The 20170-nt window shown below is 47.8% G+C and overlaps 1 protein-coding gene and 1 long non-coding RNA gene across 9 annotated transcripts in view; one reads left to right on the top strand and one right to left on the bottom strand.

The window, feature by feature from the left end:
• LOC311598188 overlaps window positions 1–20170 on the bottom strand; it is a 93176-nt gene that overhangs the window by 62443 nt on the left and 10563 nt on the right. The gene's annotated exons all lie outside the window — the stretch shown is intronic.
• The window catches only part of YAP1 (Yes1 associated transcriptional regulator), a 79627-nt gene continuing 59878 nt past the window's right edge, over window positions 422–20170 (top strand). For all 8 annotated transcript variants that reach the window (XM_084783126.1, XM_084783122.1, XM_084783124.1 and 5 more), the window contains exons 1-2: window positions 422–837; window positions 3363–3613. In XM_084783126.1, coding sequence (XP_084639252.1) covers window positions 559–837; window positions 3363–3613 — 530 coding nt within the window. In that variant the 5' untranslated portion in view covers window positions 422–558. The remainder of the gene's footprint in view (window positions 838–3362; window positions 3614–20170) is intronic.

Below are 20170 nucleotides of genomic sequence, written 5' to 3'. Positions count from 1 at the left end.
GTGCGGTGACCAGCATCGCTTTCCGACCCGGCCAGCCCGCCGGGCTGTGGGCGAGGCGTCCCCCCCGTCCCCCCCGTCCCCGGACTCGCGGCCTTGGAGTTGCGCGCCGCCCGCCCGGGAAGGGCTGTGTCCCCCGAGTCCGGCCCGGCCGGTGCGCACGCAGCGCGGTGGCCTCCGGGTCACGTGCGCCCGGGAGTCTACAGGAATGTAGCGACGCGCAGGGAAAGTTTCCCCGGGGGCCGCGGGCCGCGGATTCGGTGCGGGCGGGCGCGCAGAGGAAGGAAGAGCGCCGAGGAGGCGGAGCCCGCGAGGCGCGCGGGCGGGCGCTCCTCGCAACTTTTTAGTTTGGGCGTCTGGAGCCGAAGTTTCTGTCTCAGTTCGGACGCCGCCGCCGCCGCCGCCGCCGCCGCCGCGAAGAAAGGGAGGAAGGAAGGAGCTCCGGGAGGGGGAAAAAGGAGGCTCGGCGGCCTCGGGCACGGAGTGCTGGGCGATGCGGGCGCGCGACGCGGCCCCCCGAAACTGAGCGCAGCGCCCCGAGCGTCGAACGAGGCCGCAGCCATGGAGCCCGCGCAGCAGCAGCCGCCGCCCCAGCCGGCCCCGCAGGGCCCCGCGCCGCCGTCCGCGTCTCCGGCCGGGACCCCCGCGGCCCCGCCCGCGCCCCCGGCCGGCCACCAGGTCGTGCACGTCCGCGGGGACTCGGAGACCGACCTGGAGGCTCTCTTCAACGCCGTCATGAACCCCAAGACGGCCAACGTGCCGCAGACCGTGCCCATGCGGCTGCGCAAGCTGCCCGACTCCTTCTTCAAGCCGCCGGAGCCCAAGTCCCACTCGCGACAGGTAGCGACACCGCGAGGAGCCCGGGACCGCGTGGGGGTGCGGGGCTGGGGTTTGTTTCCCCGGAGTTGGCGGCCGCGGGGGGCTGCACAATGCGCGCGCCTCCGCTCGCTCCGCACCTTCGCTCCGACGGGGAGGAGGGGGGAGGGGAGGGGGGGAGATCGGGCATCTCTTGTGGGACCGCCGCCCGGGGACGCTCCGCCTGGCCTTCCCGCGCCACTTGGGTGTCCCGTGAAGCCGCGTAACTGTCCCCTTGTTTTCCCGAGTTGGTGAGGGGTGGGGGTTGAACCGGCCCATTGAGTTTCTGGTTCCTTCTCTCGGTCCCCTCCCCCTCCCGAAAGCTTTTTCTGCTGCGGCGGCCCAGGCGCGGTCCCAGTGCCCGGTTGGGGCTCCCAGGCGCTCCCCGGAGTTGGCTGGGTTCCCTCGCCCCCCGCTCGCCTCCGCCGTGCCCTGGAACTCGGGCGGGCGGGCTCTCTTCACGCTCGGTGGGCTCACGTGTCGCTTTCCTAATCGTAACCTATTATTTACTGTTCGGCCCGCAAAGCTTTTAAGTGAGCCACATCTGTGCCTTGCACAGGAACTCGGCTGCGCTCGCGGTGCAGAGGTTTCTGCGCCGGCCTTTGATAGCGCGTTGCAGGTTGACTCATAGGCCGAGTTCTGCCTGGCTCAACTGTGATTAAAGGTAATGTTTGGGAAGCAATGACTAATTCTAGGCTCGCCATTGCTTTTAACTGACTGCGGATGTGAACATGGCTGCTTATCCACATCCACGACGCCTGGTTATTTTTCCCAACTGGGTCCAACACAGAAGTGAAACCGCTTCAAAGTATTAACATTCCGATAGGTCCTGGTAGATTTCTTTAGTGTCGCTCCCCACCCCCACCCCACCCCCTTTCTCCTTTTAATTACTTAATTTTTAAAGAACTTGCTTTAGGCTAAAGCAGCATAGGAACTTTGCCCAAAACTTAATTGGTTTTCCAAACACTGCCATGTCGTTAGTCCACTAGGCCTGTAACTGGAGTGCAAAGAAGAGTTGCCGCCCGCCCCCTCCAGCTCCCCTCCCAGGCAGCCCCCCTCCCCCCCCGGCAGGCTTTCCCCACTCCAGCCTCTTTCCCCCCTTCCGCCCCCCCCCCCCCCCAGGCAGGCCTGCTGCAGAACAGGAGTTTTGGAGCTCCGAAAATCACGATACAAAAAGCTGAGTTAAGGAGGAAGCAAAAGTTATTTAACTGCTAGCCTAAACTCTTAATTTGTAACAGTAGACTTAGATCCTGTTGGTTGCTCCCTACCTCACATGTGGGTTCTGAACTCACCGAGCTAAATGTATGTTGGCTGTTGGCTTGCAATCCAGGAACGGCCAGCCAGGGAAACTTTGAAGGAATACGCAGATTGAGTGCTCCATTTTGTAGCACTCAAAAGTCAGAAGAAATGACCACGGGGACGCTTACTTGTGCTCCCACCGGGCGGTCTGTGGCTCCTTTGCCTTAAAGGAGTTTTAAGAGAGCTAGGCATCAAGAAATGTGCCTTTTCACGTGCTAATGATTTCTTCAACTCGAATGCAATTACCTGGAAATTCAGAAGTGCTCCTGCTTTGGCTGCGGGGCTTTAAATGTCTGCAGGGCTCTTTCTTTCAGTTTCTTTATCTGCATGAGTCTAGAAAAATCAAACGTTTTGATAAATCCTAATTCAAATAAAGGGATTAGGTTATTAGGTTATGAATAGTATGTAAATGTCTACAGGTTTCTGCCTGAGAATTCTTGTATCTCTAAGTCCTTGCTTGGAGAAACTAATTTACAGACAAGTTAATTTCTCACACCTTGTCTAACACTTAGTCTGCTTGGACCCAAATTCGATTCTTTTTTTTTTTCCTCCCCCTGCTGTTATATGTGTGTGAATCCCAAGGTTATAATTGAATTGATAAAAGTCTTTATCCCCTAGGCACAAAGACGGCTACCTTATTATTCTCTTCTTTAGGGAGCTTTTAGCACTGGTACAGTTCTGAGCCTTTGAGTTCATTAAAAGTTGTATAATTTATAATGCTTGATTTATTAATCACATTTGTTCACAGTCCAAAAAAGGTGACAGATGTGGGCATTAATTATTTAAAACGAAGTAAGGGGAAAGTGTGTAGTAATTTCTAGGGTTTTGTTCTAGGACTTTGAAAAGTAACCATGTTGCTTGGAAAATGTACTGATTTATTTATTTTGGGTTCTGTGGGGTAAGTGTATTCTCTACCTCCAAACAAAGTATGTTTATGCCCGGTATTTGCTGCTTTTCACAGTGTCAAGGAGGTAGACACCTTCATTCATTCAGATAGACCATTTGTCAGTAAAATAACATTTATAGTACATATTAAATTTTTGTAATTTAAAAATGGTCTGTTTGGACACCTGTGTTTCTTGATGTCAGATACTAGACATTGAAGTCTGCATTTTATTCTCAGACATTTGGTTGTCATGAAATTTCTGTTGAGAAAATTGGGGGTAGGTGCTGTTGTCCCCTGTGACCTTTCGTATCACTGTCCCCAATAGGCCAGCACCGATGCAGGCACCGCCGGAGCTCTGGCTCCACAGCACGTCCGAGCTCACTCGTCTCCTGCGTCGCTGCAGCTGGGGGCCGTCTCTCCTGGGACACTCACCCCCAGTGGCGTGGTCTCTGGCCCTGCGGCTACCCCTGCGGCTCAGCATCTGCGGCAGTCTTCCTTTGAAATCCCTGATGACGTTCCACTGCCAGCAGGCTGGGAGATGGCCAAGACATCGTCTGGTCAGAGATACTTCTTGAAGTAAGTGAGGATAATGCTGGGGGTGCCAATGTAGGAGTGACTTAATTTATTTTTTCAAAGCATTATTCAATTATTTATTTATCTTGCTGGTTGGTGCTAAAGGTGGACCTCGGCTTTATGAATGATAAGCCACCATACTGTACCATTGAGCTGCACTGCAGCCCTCTATTTTTATATATGTGAGTACTCTCTTTAGTGTTGACCACATCTTTTTTGTTTGTTTGTTTGTTTGTTTGTTTTGAGACAGATTTCTGTGTAGCCTTGGTTGGCCTAGACTCACTTTGTAGACCAGGCTGGCCTGGAACTAACAGCAATCTGCCTGTCTCTGCCTCCCGAGTGCTGGGATTAAAGGCATTTGTCATTTCTTTTGAAAGCCTGACTTATTCTTTGTTCAGAGCCTTTTGGCAAACTTTTGTTTTGTGACAGTATAGGATAATCTCATTTTGAGTTAGATTTGTTAACAAACAATTCTTTGATTTGGCACAAAACAAAGAATACCATGAAAAAATATATATATATAAATTTAAATACCAAGGCTGGCATAGGTGTTATATTTTCTCTGTCCCTCTCCCCTCCCTGTGTATGTGTGTGTGAGGTCTTGCGTAGTGAAACCAGGACTTTGTTCGTTCTTTCTGAATAAATGATTGGTAGAGAAGGAAATCACAGGACTCAGGAGAGGTGACTTTTTGTGAAACAACAAACACTGTAGCTATATTTTGATGTTGTTTAACAGCCTTTCCCCTCAGAATGTGAAAAAACCCCAGTTGTTAGGTTTGGCCTCCAATCATGTGCTGAAACACTTCTTTTAGGCTAGCCAGTCTTTAAAAGCAATATCTTTGGGGAAATGTAAGTCAGGCCACTGGGTTAAGGCCTCTCCACCCTCCTGTCTTTCTGGTAGAATGGCAACATTACATTCATCTGAAAAGGACAAAATGGAATTTTATCCCCTGTAATTTTGAAATTAGAAGTAACACCAGTTTTCTAGAGCTTGATCAAATTAAGACTGTACAGAATAGCTGGGTCTGACGGCTCACACCTTTAATCCGAGCACTCCAGAGGCAGAGGCAGACAGATCACCGTGGGTTCAAGGCCAGCCCAGACAGCCAAGGCATTACAGCGAAACCTTGTCTCAGAAAAACCAAAAACAATGTAAAAAATATCTATGACTGGTTGTTACAGACAACAGATTGTTCTGTTATTCTTTGACTGGTTAATTGGGTTAAGATAATGACCGGAAGAACAATGCTCACTTTGATTCAGACTTATCTGACAGTCCAGAGCGAGTGCAACAGTTTCGTTGGATTCCAGGATACCAGTAACTGCATTGTTTTTTGTGTGTGACAACCTCCTCCACCCCTGCCTGGATCTGTATTTTCTTTTGTTTTTGTTTGTTTGTTTGTTTTGATGTTTTGTTTTGTTTTTGAGACAGGGTTTCTCTGTGTTATCTTGGCTGTCCTGAATTCACTTTGTAGACCAGGCAGGCTGGCCTGGAACTCACAGTGATCCGCCTGCCTCTGCCTCCCAAGTGCTGAGACGAAAGGCATGTGCCACCACCGCCCGGCTTGGATCTGTATTTTAGTTGATTGTCTTGCTGCATTGTGTTGACAGAGTTTCTCTGTGTTCCCTGGCTGAGCTGGAACTTGGTCTGTAGACCAGACAGGCCTCCTCTAACTCAGACCTGCCTGCCTCTGCCTCGCAAGTACTGAGATTTAAGGAGTGCGCCACCCGCCCCACTTTGGTTACTGCTTTGTAATGTAATGGTGCAGAGTTTTGTGACAGATACTTCAGGAGGACACTGGAAGAGATTTGCTCTTGATCCAGGAAAGCCACCCCCCATCCTTGGTTTTGTTGTTGTTGTTGTTGTTGTTGATATTGTTGCCATTTTTTCCCCTGTAACTTTTTCTTTTTTAAAAACTGTTTTCTGGTGTCCTGGTACTTATTTCAAAGGGTCGGGTTTCAAGGAGAACAAAAGAGGGGCTGAGACTGGAAAGTACACACAAGCCTGGCCCACCCATCCCTGAGAGCCAGATCATTTGCTCTCTGAGCAGACATCCAAAGTAAATGACTTGGAAGAGGGGCTGCTGTGGGAGACGAGCCCTAAGAGGAAGGGAGGGCAAACAACCAGGTTGTTAGGGAGGGGAAGAATGGCTTAGACTCGCTGGATCCTCCCTGCTGTGTCCCATGCTGCCCTGGGGTGATTTTAAACAGCTTAATAGCCGCAGGCCTTCAGTGAGCCTGTCGCCCTGAGCTGAAGGTTAAGGAGCAACATTTATGCTGTTTTTACTCTTTTGTGTTTTCTTAAAATTGCTTGTTTGGTGACATCTGTCTGCATTTTCATTATTAGAGTGGGTGATCATTTTTTGAGCTGAAATTAACTTTATTGTAGATTCTTGGCTTTTAAAAACTTTCAATGGGGCTGTAGAGATGGCTCACAACCAAAAATAGAAAAACTTTGAATGATTGTTTCCAAGAGAAGTAACTGCTGTGTGGATGAGTTTGTGGAGTTACTGGACACTGGCTCCATCCCCCACCCCCACCCCAACCAGGCCAAATTAAGACTTCCCATAGGAGGAGGACTGGGCCAAACCCTGGCAGGAAGCAAGGAGATGGCACTGTTTCTTAGGTTGCCAGCGGAAGTCAGAGCTGCCTCTGTGAAGACGGAGGCATTTGCGCTCTGCAGAGCTTTTTCACACCGAGCTCTTCTGAAGCCTCAGGGGTGACTTGAACCCTCACAGCAGGTGAGCTGAGTCACGTGGTCTGATAAAGATCCTGTGAAGGCCACTGGGAATAGATTAGAATGGATGTAGGCTGTGGGTGTTGGAGCCTTACAGAGTTTCTTCTGAAGACGAAATTGCTCCGGGAACAATATACAATTCAGAAGGATGATGTGAAACTGAACATTTCTCCAGTGCTGGCCTTTTCCCTGGCGTTCTGTTCTGTGTGGTTGCCGGAAGAGCTGTTGTGCACCAAACAATGACCTTAATACCTGCCCTGGCTGTGAGTCAGACGGAGGCAAACTAAGCCTTTGGTGCCAAGCAGCTGTTGTGTGAAAATTCATTTTATCTTAGTTTTTAGAATCCATTTCTCTTCAGTTAGTGCTTCCCTTTTGTTTGCAGGTTTTGTAAAATCCCCACGTGATGGAGGAGGAAGGGACTGACTCCTGCAAACTGTCCTGAGACATTACATACTCAGAACTATGGAGTGTCCACATTCACACTTGCATGTGCACACAGATGTGCGTAAATAAATAACTAACAGAAAGTGTCAAAGGGTACTCATGCTGTGGAGTAAAGAGCCGAGCTAGGCTCTGACCTTTGTTTCTTTCTTTCTTTCTTTCTTTTTTTTTTTTGTTTGTCCATTTGTTTTTCAAGACAGGGTTTCTTTGTGTAGCCTTGGCTGTCCTGTACTTGTTTTATAGATCAGAGAGATCCGCCTGCCTCTGCCTCCGAGGTGCTGGGATTAAAGGCACGTGCCACCACACCCAGCTCATCTCCTTCGCTACTTACTGGAACTAACTTTTTGTTATATAGTATGCAATTTCTTGATATTTATACTTGGCAGGAAGAATTCTGACCCCAAATGGTGCAAGCTGGCAAGATGTCGTAATTTGAGAGATCTGGGAGAACTGTTGACTTTGGGAACAGCTAATTGTTGCCTTGTGACTGTAGATGAATGAGGTTTGAAGTCGAGTGGCCCATCCTCCAGTTCCAAGGCCATCTGATTACTGTGATTGGTGTGAAGCTTGCCCTAGGTCAATGATAGGAACTTGGACTTTATATAGGCAAGTGACAGGGGTGGATCCGTAGTGCAAGCAGCGCCTTCGTCCTTGGCAGGAAGCCAGACTCTGGACACCAAGCTGTGCCTAAAAGGCTGCCATTGGACACGCCACACCTTGGCCACTGAACTTACTTTGTGAAACATTTTAAAAGAATCAATTCTCTTTACAGCCCAGCACTTCTGCAGGTTTTCCTGCAGGAAATAGTTCTTCAAGTAGTTGGTCAACAACTTCCTATTTCTTTTATAAGCTGCTGAATAACTTCCTGAATTAGTATTCTATAATATCTTTGGTTACAAGAAGTGCTTCTACTTCTCAGGTTTATTTTATTGAATTTGGTACCTTAAACCATTACCAAGTACAAAGAACTTACTGTAAGCTGTACCATGTTGGTGTTAAATTTGATGTACCAGATGTGATCCAGTGACTCAATCATTTGTACATATACATTGTTTTAATAATGTTCTAATAATTTTTAAGGAGTGTGTGTGTGTCTGATTTTCTGAATAGAGCCAGTTCTTAGTGTGTTTAGTTTTTGTGAGATTCAAAGTTCTTAGGGCTATGGTTTGCTTAAAAGTAGTGCAGTATTTTGGGGGGTGGGTATGTAATTCTCGTACAGAAAGCACAAGGCCCCAGGTTTGCTGTGCTAGCTTGCAGCCCCCCAGGGCAGAACATGGTGTGGTGGGAGGCACAGATAAAGCCAGTGAGAGGGCCTAGCAGATCAAAGCCCCTGTTCAGCAAACTGAAGGAAGACCTGGCGTCCAGCCTCAGATCCAATGGTAGGATGAGGAACACCATCCCAGAGTTGTCTGTCTCCATCCACATGTGCCCTCGTGTGTGGTCTGTCTTTGTTTCTCTGTCGCTCATCTCTCATGAACACAGAGTAATGGTCAGTTTGAAAAAGGTAGCAGCAGCTGCGGTAATGCTCACCTTTAATCCCTGCAGAAGCAGCTGAATGTCTGAGTTTGGTACCATCCTGGTCTACAGCAAGCTCCAGACCAGCCAGGATGCACAGAGACGCTGTTGAGAGCCCCCTACCCAGATGTAACCCATGGGTGCGACGGTCCTCATATGGGTCCCCTACTAAGGGAAATGGGCTGACTCTGACATGGGCTCTCTTGCCTACTTTTAGATCTCTTTCCCCTGGCTGGGCTGCCTCTACAGTACAGAGGAAGAAGATGTACTCATCCTGATGAGGCTTGAATTGCTTGGGTAGTGGGAGGACTTCCCTTCTCTGAGGAGTAGGGGAGGGGGCTATGACCAGGATGTAAAGTGAATAATTATACTTTTTAAAAATCAGAAAAAAACGTTCAGAAAAAGAAAAGATGGAAAAAAGGCAAATTAAGTGGACTGTGTTGAGCCAGGAGTGGTAGCTCAAGCCTTTAATCCCAGCACTTAGGTGGCAGAGGCAGGCAGATCGCTGTGAGTTCATGGCCAGCCTGGTCTACAAAGTGAGTCCAGGACAGCCAAGGCTACACAGAGAAACCCTGTTAAAAAAAACAAACAAACAACAACAACAACAAAAGACTGTTTTTGAATGACTTTTTTAAAAAGTATGTTAAAGTTACTAACTAGAGTATTTCTTTTTTTTTTTTTTAAGATTTATTTATTTATTATGTATACAGCATTCTGCCTACAGGCCAGAAGAGATGGTTGTGAGCCACCATGTGGTTGCTGGGAATTGAACTCATGACCTTTGGAAGAAGCAGTCAGCGCTCTTAATCCCTGAGCCATCTCTCCAGCCCCTAACTAGAGTATTTCATCCACCATTTCAAAAGGTTATTTTCTCAGACGTTTTGGGAGTTACTCAGTGTTTAGCTTAGCTGCATACCAACATAAAATGTACCTGCTTCTTGAGTGTACTTCATGAATAGCAAGTGCAAGTATAGTAGCTTGGGTTTTGTCTCTGTTATGTGTTGTCTTAGGAGAAGGTGCTCGCTGCTTTCATTTAAAGCCACCTCAGAGTTGCACAGAATGAAGGACCTGAGTTAAGTGTTGTAATTTGCTTTTCTGCTCATCTCTTGACTGGCCCACTGGAGGACTGCAGCCACTGCACATCTCTGTAAAGATGGGATGTTTGCCGACAAAATTATGAGGAGTGAGGCTGTGGCATTTTATGCATCCAGGGTAACGCGAATGATGAATGATTTTTTTTGTTGTTGTTGTTTTTGTTTTTGTTTTTTCAAGACAGGGTCTCTCTGTGTAGCCTTGGCTGTCCTGGACTCGCTTTGTAGACCAGGCTGGCCTCGAACTCACAGGAATCCACCTGCCTCTGCCTCCCGAGTGTTGAGATTAAAGGCGTGCGCCACCACGCCCGGCTGATGAATGATTTCTTTTCAAAAAGGAAAAAACAAACAAAATCAAGTAGTTTGGCCATTAAGTACTGGCTAAGATGCAAACACATGAAAAGATGGCTTTTCAAACTGCCTTCAGTTTTTCCCTGTTTAAGGTGAGGGCTGGACTTCACCTATTTGTTTTGCTGTTGGGATGGGCCCCCTTCTGCTGGGGAGGGGGGCAGGCATCCTGTGTGCCCACTTGCCCCTCCTAGCCCAGTGACTTAGGAACTATTTACAATGAGAGAAAAGGGTGTCAGTGGTGAGGAAGAAAAGAAAGTCACTGACTCTTTGGGGGAAAACTTTCTGATGTGAACTAAAAGGTGCTTAAATAAAAAACTATATGTTTAAAATGACATTTGAAATACCAGGAGATGAGACTCTAATACTCTTTAAACAATAAAGTCAAAAATACTTACTATTAAATATTAAACATTTAGGAAAACAAAACGAGTAGTGTTTCAGCAGTTGACAGGTTTGTTGGGGGTGGGGGGTGTTGGTTTGTCGAGACAAGGTTTCTCTGTGTAGCCTTGGCTGTCCTGGACTCTCTTTGGAGACCAGGCTGGCCTTGAACTCACAGAGATCTGCCTGCCTCTGCCAAGTGCTGGGATTAAAGGCATGTGCCACCACCACCTGGCCTGGTTGGTGGGGGGGGGGGGAACGTAGCTCTGGCTGTCCTGGAATTCTCTCTGTAGACCACGCTGGCTTCGAACTCACAGAGATCCGTCCTCTGCTTCTGCCTCCCAAGTGCTGGGATTAAAGGTGTGGCCTACCACACTGGCAATAGTTCACACTTTAAAACAGTGTAAAACAAAACCTTTCTGAAATCCTGAAACCAGTTTCCTTTAGTAATATATAAAAATATCTTTTATGTTGTAGTTAGAGGAAGAATGTAAATTAGACCCTAAAAGGTCTGTTTGACCCACCCATGGTCTTCTGCCCTAAGGCTTCAGAATGGAGGTGAGCCTATTAGTCACTAGTGTGCTGGAGTTTTTAGACATAGGACAAATCAAAACGAAGTAATTCATACAGTCAACACCAAGATGATTCAAACTTAATTTGCTACTGTCTATGATACCATTAATTACAGCTTGGAAGTCTAATAACGAGTGAGTAGCCTTATGTAAAAGCACCTCGGCCCTGCCGCCTGTGGTTACTGAGTGCTGCAGGCCTTACAGAGAGCTTCTGATTTGGGATTACTCAGAACGCCAAGTCATGAAAAGACTTTGGTGTCTTTCTGAAGAATTGCTCCCAGTTCTGCTTGCTTAATTAAGTACCTCAGCCTGAGCCTTCCTGGGAACAGTTGTGGCCATCTCAGAAGCATGTTTTTTTATTTGGGCACTCGGCCTCTTTTTTTTTTTTTTTTTTTTTTTTTTTTTGGTTCACCTCTTTTTTTTTTTTTTTTTTGGTTCTTGAGACAGGGTTTCCCTGTGTAGCCGTGCCTGTTCTGGACTCACTTTGTAGACCAGGCTGGCCTCGAACTCACAAAAATATGGCTCACTCAGCTTTCTTTTTTTTTTTTTTTTTTTTTTTTTTTTTTTTTTTTTGGTTTTTCGAGACAGGGTTTCTCTGTGTATCCTTGGCTGTCCTGGACTCATTTTGTAGACCAGGCTGGCCTCGAACTCACAGTGATCTGCCTGCCTCTGCCTCAGCCTCCCGAGTGCTGGGATTACAGGCATGCGCCACAGCCCCCGGCTCAGCTTCTTGTAAAGCAAGCCCAGAAGGCTATTCCTCTACCTCCCTGGGTGTCCTGCAGTGGTTCTGTCCTGCTCTGGCTGGTAGTTAGCAGGGGCTATACTCTTTAAAACACCAAATGATAAGCTATTTTCTGAATTGTGCTTCACATTAGCAGGAAAATGCAAACAGAAATAGCCATTAAAATGCCAGAGTTTACCCACCAAGCAGCTCCGCTGGTTAGTATCGTGTGCTTCTCCATCTCCTCTTGGTGTGATGTGTGTGTACACACTGCTCAGTTCTGCTGGCTCCTCACTTGGTAAGTAAACAGGGCATTTGCTTAAATTTCCCTCTTAAGCTGGCACAGTGACTCACCCCTGTAATTCCAGCACTTGAGAAGGCAGAGGCAGATGGATCTCTGAATTTGAGGCCAGCCTAGTCTACAAAGCAAGTCTAAGACAGCCAAGGCTTGATAAACACAATCCCCGCCCCCCAATTTTCCCCCCTCTTGTAATTGTTTAAATTGTGGAGGTTTTTCTTTTCTTTGTTTAAGTTCTAGGTCTGTGATCAAGTATATTTAGAAAGAGGTGCTATTTGTGAGAAGCAAAGTCTTGTGACTTCCCCAGACTAGCCTGGTATTCTGCCTCCTTCCTCCCCCAAGTAGCCCAGGATGTCCTTGAACTCCTGCTAATCCTCCTGTCACTTTGATTACCAGTGTGTGTCACCGTGCCCAGTTGAGAGGTTCACTTTTTGAGGCACGTAAGAAAACCGAACAACCCACTGACTTGGTATTCATACTAGGTGGGCTTCTTTAGAGTATTGCCTTGCCAGAACCAACTTCTCCATTTCCTGATGTGTTTGTAATGTGTCCTTTGAAGAGGACAGTACATTCGAGCCATCGAAGAGGTAGGGTAGGTTATGACACTGCCCTCACTTACCTTTCTCCTTCGTGGAATAAATTTGGTGTGTATCTGCTTTACGTAGTGTGTGTGTCTGTGTCTGTGTGTGCATATGTGCTTACTGTGGTGTATATGTGGAGATCACAGTATTAGGGAGTTGGTTCTCTTCATTGGACATACAGAACGCTAGGTGGGGGCAGGCTTTGTGGTGGATCCAGAATGACAGAGGTAACACTTGGTCATTGGGAAGAGTAAGGCACCGAGGGGTAGGTGGACGCACCCGCTCCTACTGATGAGAGTAGTTTGAAGATACTAGTTTCCTATAGGTTTATTATAAATCAATAATTTGAAATTTAATTTGAAGCGAGTTACAGGTCAATGAAGAAAGGGCCTCCATCCCTTTCTGTTAAGCAGATGAAGCAGTGACTCTCCTTTGGCTTGTATTCTCTGGGGGCAGACATTTCTCATCCTTCTGAGAGGTTTTCCCCTTATAAGCTTAGGATTGACTAGGTGATCAGCATCCAGTGTATTTTGCAATGCTAGCTCTCGTTTTTTTCTCACTGAACTGGAGCCCCGGGACTCTAGCCCCTTGCCATACTAGAGTTGCAGCTGGCTTTTTCCGTTGAGTGTTGGGTGGTAGCCACTTTGCCGGCAGGACCATCTCTTAGGATGCCCTTATAAACTGGCTCTCAGAATAATGCTGTATTTTTATCCCTTTTGAGTTTTATATTGTTAGGACTATTTATTTGGGTTTTTCCTACAGCTAATATGTATAATAATTACTGTGACTTTTCCTAAAAGACTTTTTCACATTTTCTTTAGAATTGTTTATCTTTCCCCTCTTTATATTTGTATTTTTGTTGCTTTCCCCCTCCTTTGACACTTGCCAGAGCTCTTTGTGGTCCCATTCTGGACTACTTAGGCTCATGGCTCTAGAGTCATGCTGGGCACCGCTGCTGGCTGTCACTGCCCGAGGCCCGCTCACTTAGCTGCACTCTAGTTTTCCTCCCTTGATTTGTTCACACTCTTGCTCACTTTTCAGAAATTTGTGGAGAACATAGCATATTCGCAGGCAGTGCCTGATTCCTGGAGCCCTGACTCAGCACTTTGGGTTGTGGAGTTCAGAGTTACGTTTCCGTGTAATTTCCAGAGCTGTATTCTATTTAATCCATAAGCCTACTTCCCGTCAACCCTTAGGAACTCTGCTATTGTTGTCTTTGGGGTTCTGAAATGTCATGAAGAGCCTAGGTGTGGTTGGAGTGTAAAAGATGCCCCTGGTGGTTTGCAGCGCCACGCTCTTGACCTTCAGGCTGGGAGGCGTTCCCTAGGCCCCAGAGGCGTCCTGTCAGGAGCTTTGGGACTCCTCCTTTCTTCTTTTTTAATGATTGTTTTTATTTTGTGTGCATTGGTGTCTTGCCAGCATGTGTATCTGCGTTGGGGTGTCAGATCCCCTGGAACTAGAGTGACAGCTGTGAGCTGCTATGTGGGTGCTGGGAATTGAACCTGGCTCTGGCTGTCCTGCAGCATTCAGCGCTCTTTAACTGCTGAGCCACCTTTCCAGCCCTGAAACCTCTTCAACCTGGACTTTTAATGTTTTAGTTGTTTTTTGATCCTTCAAAAGAGACTTATTTTTGCCAGGCATGGTGGCATATGCTTATAGTCCTGACACTCGGGAGGCTGAGGGAGGAGGATTGCTGTGAGTTTGAGGCCAGCCTGGCCGACAAGTGAACCCTCCAGAAGTACCAGAGAGAGAAGGATAGATCGTTCTTGACTTCGGTGTCCTCTCCCTGAGCTTACTGTAAAGCCCTTCCAGCCTGAGCCACTTCATGGGTTCTTTTTAAATGCTCCTTTGCTTTCTTGACTTCACAACACTGAAACCCTGAAGCTGGCCAAGACCACGGGCATTACAGCCTGTTTCTCTGGATGAAAGAGAAACAGTCCTCTCTCCAGTGGCCTGAGTAGTGTGACTGGTGTGGACACTGGGCTCCAGTGCTCTAGACCTGACTGTTGGCTTCCTCCCTGCTTTCAGCTGTACTCGGTGACAGCACAGAGCCTCTGGGTCCATATGTGTGCTTTGACTATGTCGGGTTTTTATGTAGTAGTGTCCCCGTGTGTTTAGGTCAAGTGACGACTTTCAGGGCATGGTCCTTCCCTTTCATTGTCTTGGTTCCAGGATGGAGCTCAGGCTGCTGGTGCTGGCAGCAGGCCTCAGTTTCGGTTTTGTTGTGTTGTTTTCAGAAAGGGCCTGCCCTAGAGCTGCCTGTGTAGACCAGGCCTGCTTCAGATTCACGGGGCTCTCCCTGCTGGCCTCTGCCTCCCACCTGGTTGCATTAAAGCTGGTTGTTACGACAGGGGCCTAGTAGGTTGGCCTGAGCTCATGGTGTAGTCCTGTCTAGCCCTGAAGTCTGGGCAGCCTTCCTGTCTCAGCCTTCCAGGTACTGGGATGTACCAGCCTGCCACACGTGCTTGTTTAAGCTTTGCTGTGTGAGTGCTGTGAGAACACACAGGTGTCCTCCCTAACTGCACCTCTGACTCCTAAGACAGCGCTTGGTGTATATAGTCAGTGTTCATTAAATGATGAGCAAAGAGTGGATGGGTTCCTAGTTGACTTCTCTTTCTCTGTAAACGATCACAAATATTTGCGTGTGTGTGTGTGTGTGTGTTTTCTTTGTGTGTTCACATGGACACCAAGTGTTTGGATACCAGAGGCCCCTTTTTGGGTTTCTTTTCCTGTGTTCACATCTGTCCTTCCATGGACATGTGCGCCTGCTCTTAGTTTCATTTGTGCTACTTTCTCAGGTGGATGCTCTTCCTTTTTGCGTGCGTGCGTGCGTGCGTGCGTGCGTGCGTGCGTGCGACCAGAGGAATTCTTCTTCAGGTACTGCTCACCTTTTTGTTGTTCTGAGTGGGCTAGACTATCCGAACTTCCCACCCTTGGGTACCTGGGTATTTTCCTTTTTGGATTCTGGGGGTCAAACTCAGGTCCTTGTGCTTGAAAAAGCACTTTGATCAACCTAGTCCTCTCTCACTCCCTCTGCCTCCTGCTTCCCCCTGCCCCCGTGCTTTTTGGTGGCTAACTTGAAGAAGTGGTTTATACTCGGTGAACGTTCTTACTTTCTCAGACTAGTGTCCCTCCCTCCTTGTATTAACCTCTCGTCATAAATCTCAGAGAGCACCGTTGAAGTTCAGGGATCTCAAGTTGAATTTATCCCCATCAACTTTATCCCATCTCCATTTTGTTCAGGGGAGAGTCTTGGAAATTTGTTGGGAGAAGAGGCGAGTGAGAATGGTGGCCACACAGGAGGCAGAGGCATGCCAGTCTCCTAGCTCAGGACAGCCAGCTCTGTGAGGTGAGATGCTGACCACAGTGTGTGCAGCACTTGGAGAAAAGGATGAACTCCACCCAGACCTGGCTTTGCCAGGAAATACTCCAGGGGGGACCAATGGCCATGAGAATGAAGGACCGGCCAGGACGGTGAATGTGAGAATGTGGAACCAGGGAAATATGCGGATGGGGAGTGTGTCCACCACACACCAGGGCAACAACAAACTTCTAAGTAGACATTCCTAGGACACCGCTTAGGACTGTTCATCAACAGTGGTAGGGTCACCTTCAAGTGCTTCAATGGTTTTTTGTTGTTCTGGTGATGGTGGTGGTGGTGGTGGTTGGCTGACTGGCTTTGGGTTTTGGAGACAAGGTTTCTCTGTGTAGCCCTGGCTGTCCGGGAACTTGCTCTGAAGACCAAGCTGGCCTTGAACTCAGAGGTCTGCCTGCCTCTGCCTCCCTGGGATTAAAGGCGTGTGCCACCACCACCCTACTTTGTTTAAGATGATAGATACCGTGCCCCCCCCCCCCACACACACACACAAAACAGGCGGAAGAGTCGTCCAAATGCAGGTGCTTCTCTTCTTCCCACATGTTCAGACTAATACCGGTTCTGTTTCTGAAATCCTGCAGCTTGGATGAGCTCCAGGTGATGAAACTACATGTTTTATACCACTTGATTCTATTGGAGTGGGGCATAGGCTTTCCTGTTGGACTAGTTACTAAATCTCTTCAGGGTGAGAAAATAACCCCTGTGCTTGAGGACAAAGGCTGGCCTGGGTTTTCTGTGTGTGCTTCACTTTTGAGTTAGTACTGACATACTTTAAACATTTTTTTTAACTATAATTTTTTCGCATTACATCCCAATTGTTATCCTCTTGCTTGTATTTTCCGATAGTACTGAGATACTTTGGTTAAGAACTTGTAGGCCCTCCTTTAATCCCAGCACTCTGGGAGGCGGAGGCAGGTGGATCACTGTGAGTTAGAGGCCAGCCTGGTCTATCTATAAAGTGAGTCCAGGACAGCCAAGGCTACACAGAGAAACCCTGTCTTCAAAAACAAAAACAAAAACAAACAAACAAAAAAAACACCCCAGCTTGTTGGTCAGCAAAACCAGTTTACCTGCTAAAGACACTTAACCCACCAACCATATAGTAGAAGAAGAGAACCAACTCTCACAGAGTTGTCCTGTCCCCTCCACGGGTGAGTGTCACACAGAGAACACAATACACAAGTTTAATTAAAACATTTTTTAAAAGGCTCTCATGCCAAGCTTGGTGGGGGCTGTAGCTCAGCGCTAGAGAAGTGCCAAGTCCCATGTAAGCATTGTGAGTGCTCTGCACACAGGCGCACAAGAGCAGAACTGTCGCTAGGGTAACCCCCTTTACTGTAAACCACATGGTGCCATTTTACCACAGAAAAGCCCCTGGCTGGCATTTCGTAGTTTGCTCATTTTGTTATGCTTACAGTTTCTTCTGCTCATCTCTTTGTATTTTCAAGACCAGGTTTTACTCCAGCCTGGTCGCAAGCACACTGTGTAGCCCAGGCTGGCACAGCACACTTCCCACTGCCTCCTTCTGCCTCAAGGCGCAGAGATTTCAGGCTCTCTTCTTGAGTCTTTAAATACTTCCCCCCCCCCCCCACTCCGTTCCACTCATGTGCTTCAGGGTCTTTATGCCACAGACAGGCAGGTCTAGGGGCTTGCTGGGCCCCACTCACTACACCTCTGCCACAGGCAGCAGTCTTTGCTGGTTCTCACTGTGGGCTTACTTGGCTACATGCTCTCTAAAAGAGGCGCCCTTTTGCTTCTGTAGCAGAGGGTGCCCCCTAGATTTGCTCGATAGCTTGAGTCTTGGTCAGCGGTCATCCTGGTTGGCGCCTGTGGTTCTGGTATGGTTGTCTGTATTCTCCAGGCAGTGGGCTTTGGTGTTAACACACCTTTCTGAAAGTGTCACAGAGCAGCTGAATTAGTTTTCTCGTTACTGAGACCGTACACAGGGTCAGGTGGGTAAGGCGTGGCTGCTCTCCTGCCAGCCGGAGCAGGAGTTGGCTTACTCTCACCAGCTAACCAGTCAGTGAGCAGAGCTTGGGCCAGAGCCCACCTACCGACCTTAACTTGTGACCTCCCAGATAAGGCCCCAAGCCTAAAGCTGCCACAACCCCCCAAAGCGTTAGCTGCCAGCCGGACAGCAGTGTTCAAGTATGTCAGCCTGTGGGGACAGTTCACACCCAAACAATAACACGGGTTAACTGGAATATTTCCTTAGTGTATTATTTTCCTCCAGACTGGTATTGAACTCACCACATAGCTGAAGCTAGCTTTGAACTCCTGATTATAGTCCTGCCTCCATTTCCCAGGTGCTAGGATTACAGGCAAGGATCACCACAGCTGGCTTTTAAAAATAATTTTCTTGTCATTTCTTCTTTATCATCATCGTCTCATTCTTGTTCTGTATCCCAGGCTGGCTGTTAGCTCCCTAAGTAGCCTGAGGGTGACCTTGAACCTCTGATCTCCCTGCTTCTATCTCTTGTTACCGGGATCTAGGGCCCCATGTGTTAAGCAAGCATTCTACTAACTGAGCTACAGCCCAAGCCCTTTGTTTTCCGAGTTGAGGCAGAGCTTATTGTGAAGCCCAGGCTGTTTTGGACCCGAGAGCCCCCCTCCTATCCTCCTGTCTCTGTGTTCCCTGCACCCAGGAGCAGTTTAGTTCTTTTTTTTTTTTTTTTTTTTTTTTTTTGTCTTTTGAGACAGGGTTTCTCTGTGTAGCCTTGGCTGTCCTGGACTCGCTTTGTAGACCGGGCTGGCGTTGAACTCACAGCGATCCGCCTGCCTCTGCCTCCCGAGTGCTGGGACTAAAGGCGTGCGCCACCACGCCCGGCTCAGCAGTTTAGTTCTTAGTGGCAGTTGAAGACTTATCGATGGTAATCTTGCTTTGCTGGCCTGAACCCTGCTAATATTTATTGGACATCGCTTTTTATTGGCTAGCCCTAAACCATCTTCACTCTATTTTTATTTATTTATGTATTTATATATTTTTTTCAAGACAGGATCTCTCTGTAGCCCTGGCTGTCCTGGACTCTGTTTGCAGATCAAGCTGGCCTCAACTCACAGAGGTCCGCCTGCCTCTGCCTCCTAAGTGCTGGAATTAAAGGCATCTGCCACCACACCCGCTCCATCTTCACTCTAAACCAGCAAAAGTTCAGAGCCATAGAAACAGATTCACTTTTTGTTTTCATTTTTAAAATTGTATATGTGTATATAGCCTGCATGGATACATGTGTGACCTGTGTCCACATAAATCATAGGAGGGCTTCAGAGTCCCTGGAACTGGTGGTTGTGAGCTACTGTGTGGGTACTGGAGATAGAACCCCAGTCCTCTGTAAGAGCAACAAATGCTCTTGACCTCTGAGCCGACTTTCCAGTCAGTCCCTTCCTCTTTGTTTGCGTCCGAGTCTGGCAGGGTAGATCTGGCTGGCCTGGAGCTTGTTAAGCAGACCAGGTTGGCTTTGAACTGGAGCATTGGTGGAGTCCTCCTCCACGTCACACGTGCGTGCCCCACCTGCTCCATGTGTTTGCTTTTAAATAGAGTCCTGTTAGGTAGTGCCAGGACGGCATTGAGCTATAAGCCTTTCCTCTCCCACTAGCCTCTGAAGGTCCATCTGGAATTAATTACAGATCTGTGTCACCATGCTTGGGTGTCACCATGCTGGGGTTCTAATCTGCTTCTTTGATCAGTTTTATGAGACTTGTGAATATCAGCATAGCTGTAATTGCTGTGTGAATTCAGTAATTCTCTCCCTCACTTCCCTCCCTCCCAAGATGACAGGCAGTCAGGGTACAGCCAAACTAGATCCTTAGCCCTCTTTGCATTTTTTATATTGCAACATGGTTCCTCGAGCTGGTCTTGAACTTGGTCCCACGTGACTGGGATTATAGGCTCCAGCCACCAGGCCTGTCTTAAGTTTTGATATTTCCACAACAGTATGGCTCTGTTGTTTGCCTAGACTACAGGCTTGAACTGCTGCTGTTGAGAAACATGAGGTTAAGTAATTACACTGTGTTCATGTGCCTAGGCAGGACTTAAGGGTATGTGCACAGGAATCTTGTGTCTGTGCTCAGAATGGAATTGCAATGGGACATATGGCATATTTATATTTGTGCTTATTACCTAATTCTTCTGCATGCCTAGGGTAAGGAGCTGTTTTTCTAAATTTAGAAAGTTCCTGTTTTTAAAAGACAAGTTGGGGCGGAGTGGCTCTTCCGAATGTTCCGGGTTTGATTCCCAGCACCCACATGGCATCTCACAACTGTCTGTAACTCTCAATTCCAAAGGATCTGAAACCCTTATGCCAGTGCACATAAAAAATAAAAACAGTTTAATCAAATGGGAGCCTGCGTGAGTATATGTGCACTGTGTGCTTCCAGGAGCATATGGAGCGCAGGAGGAGGTGGTGAGTCCCTTGGAACTGGGTGAATAGGCCAGCCAGCGTGGATGCTGGGAACTGAGCCCAGTGCTGCCAGAGCAGTACATGCTTTTAACTGCTTGGGCC

The sequence above is a fragment of the Acomys minous genome (genome assembly GCF_964271855.1).
Source record: "Acomys minous genome assembly, chromosome: 5".
NCBI lineage: Eukaryota > Metazoa > Chordata > Mammalia > Rodentia > Muridae > Acomys > Acomys minous.
This window is presented reverse-complemented; position numbering and strand designations above follow the sequence as displayed.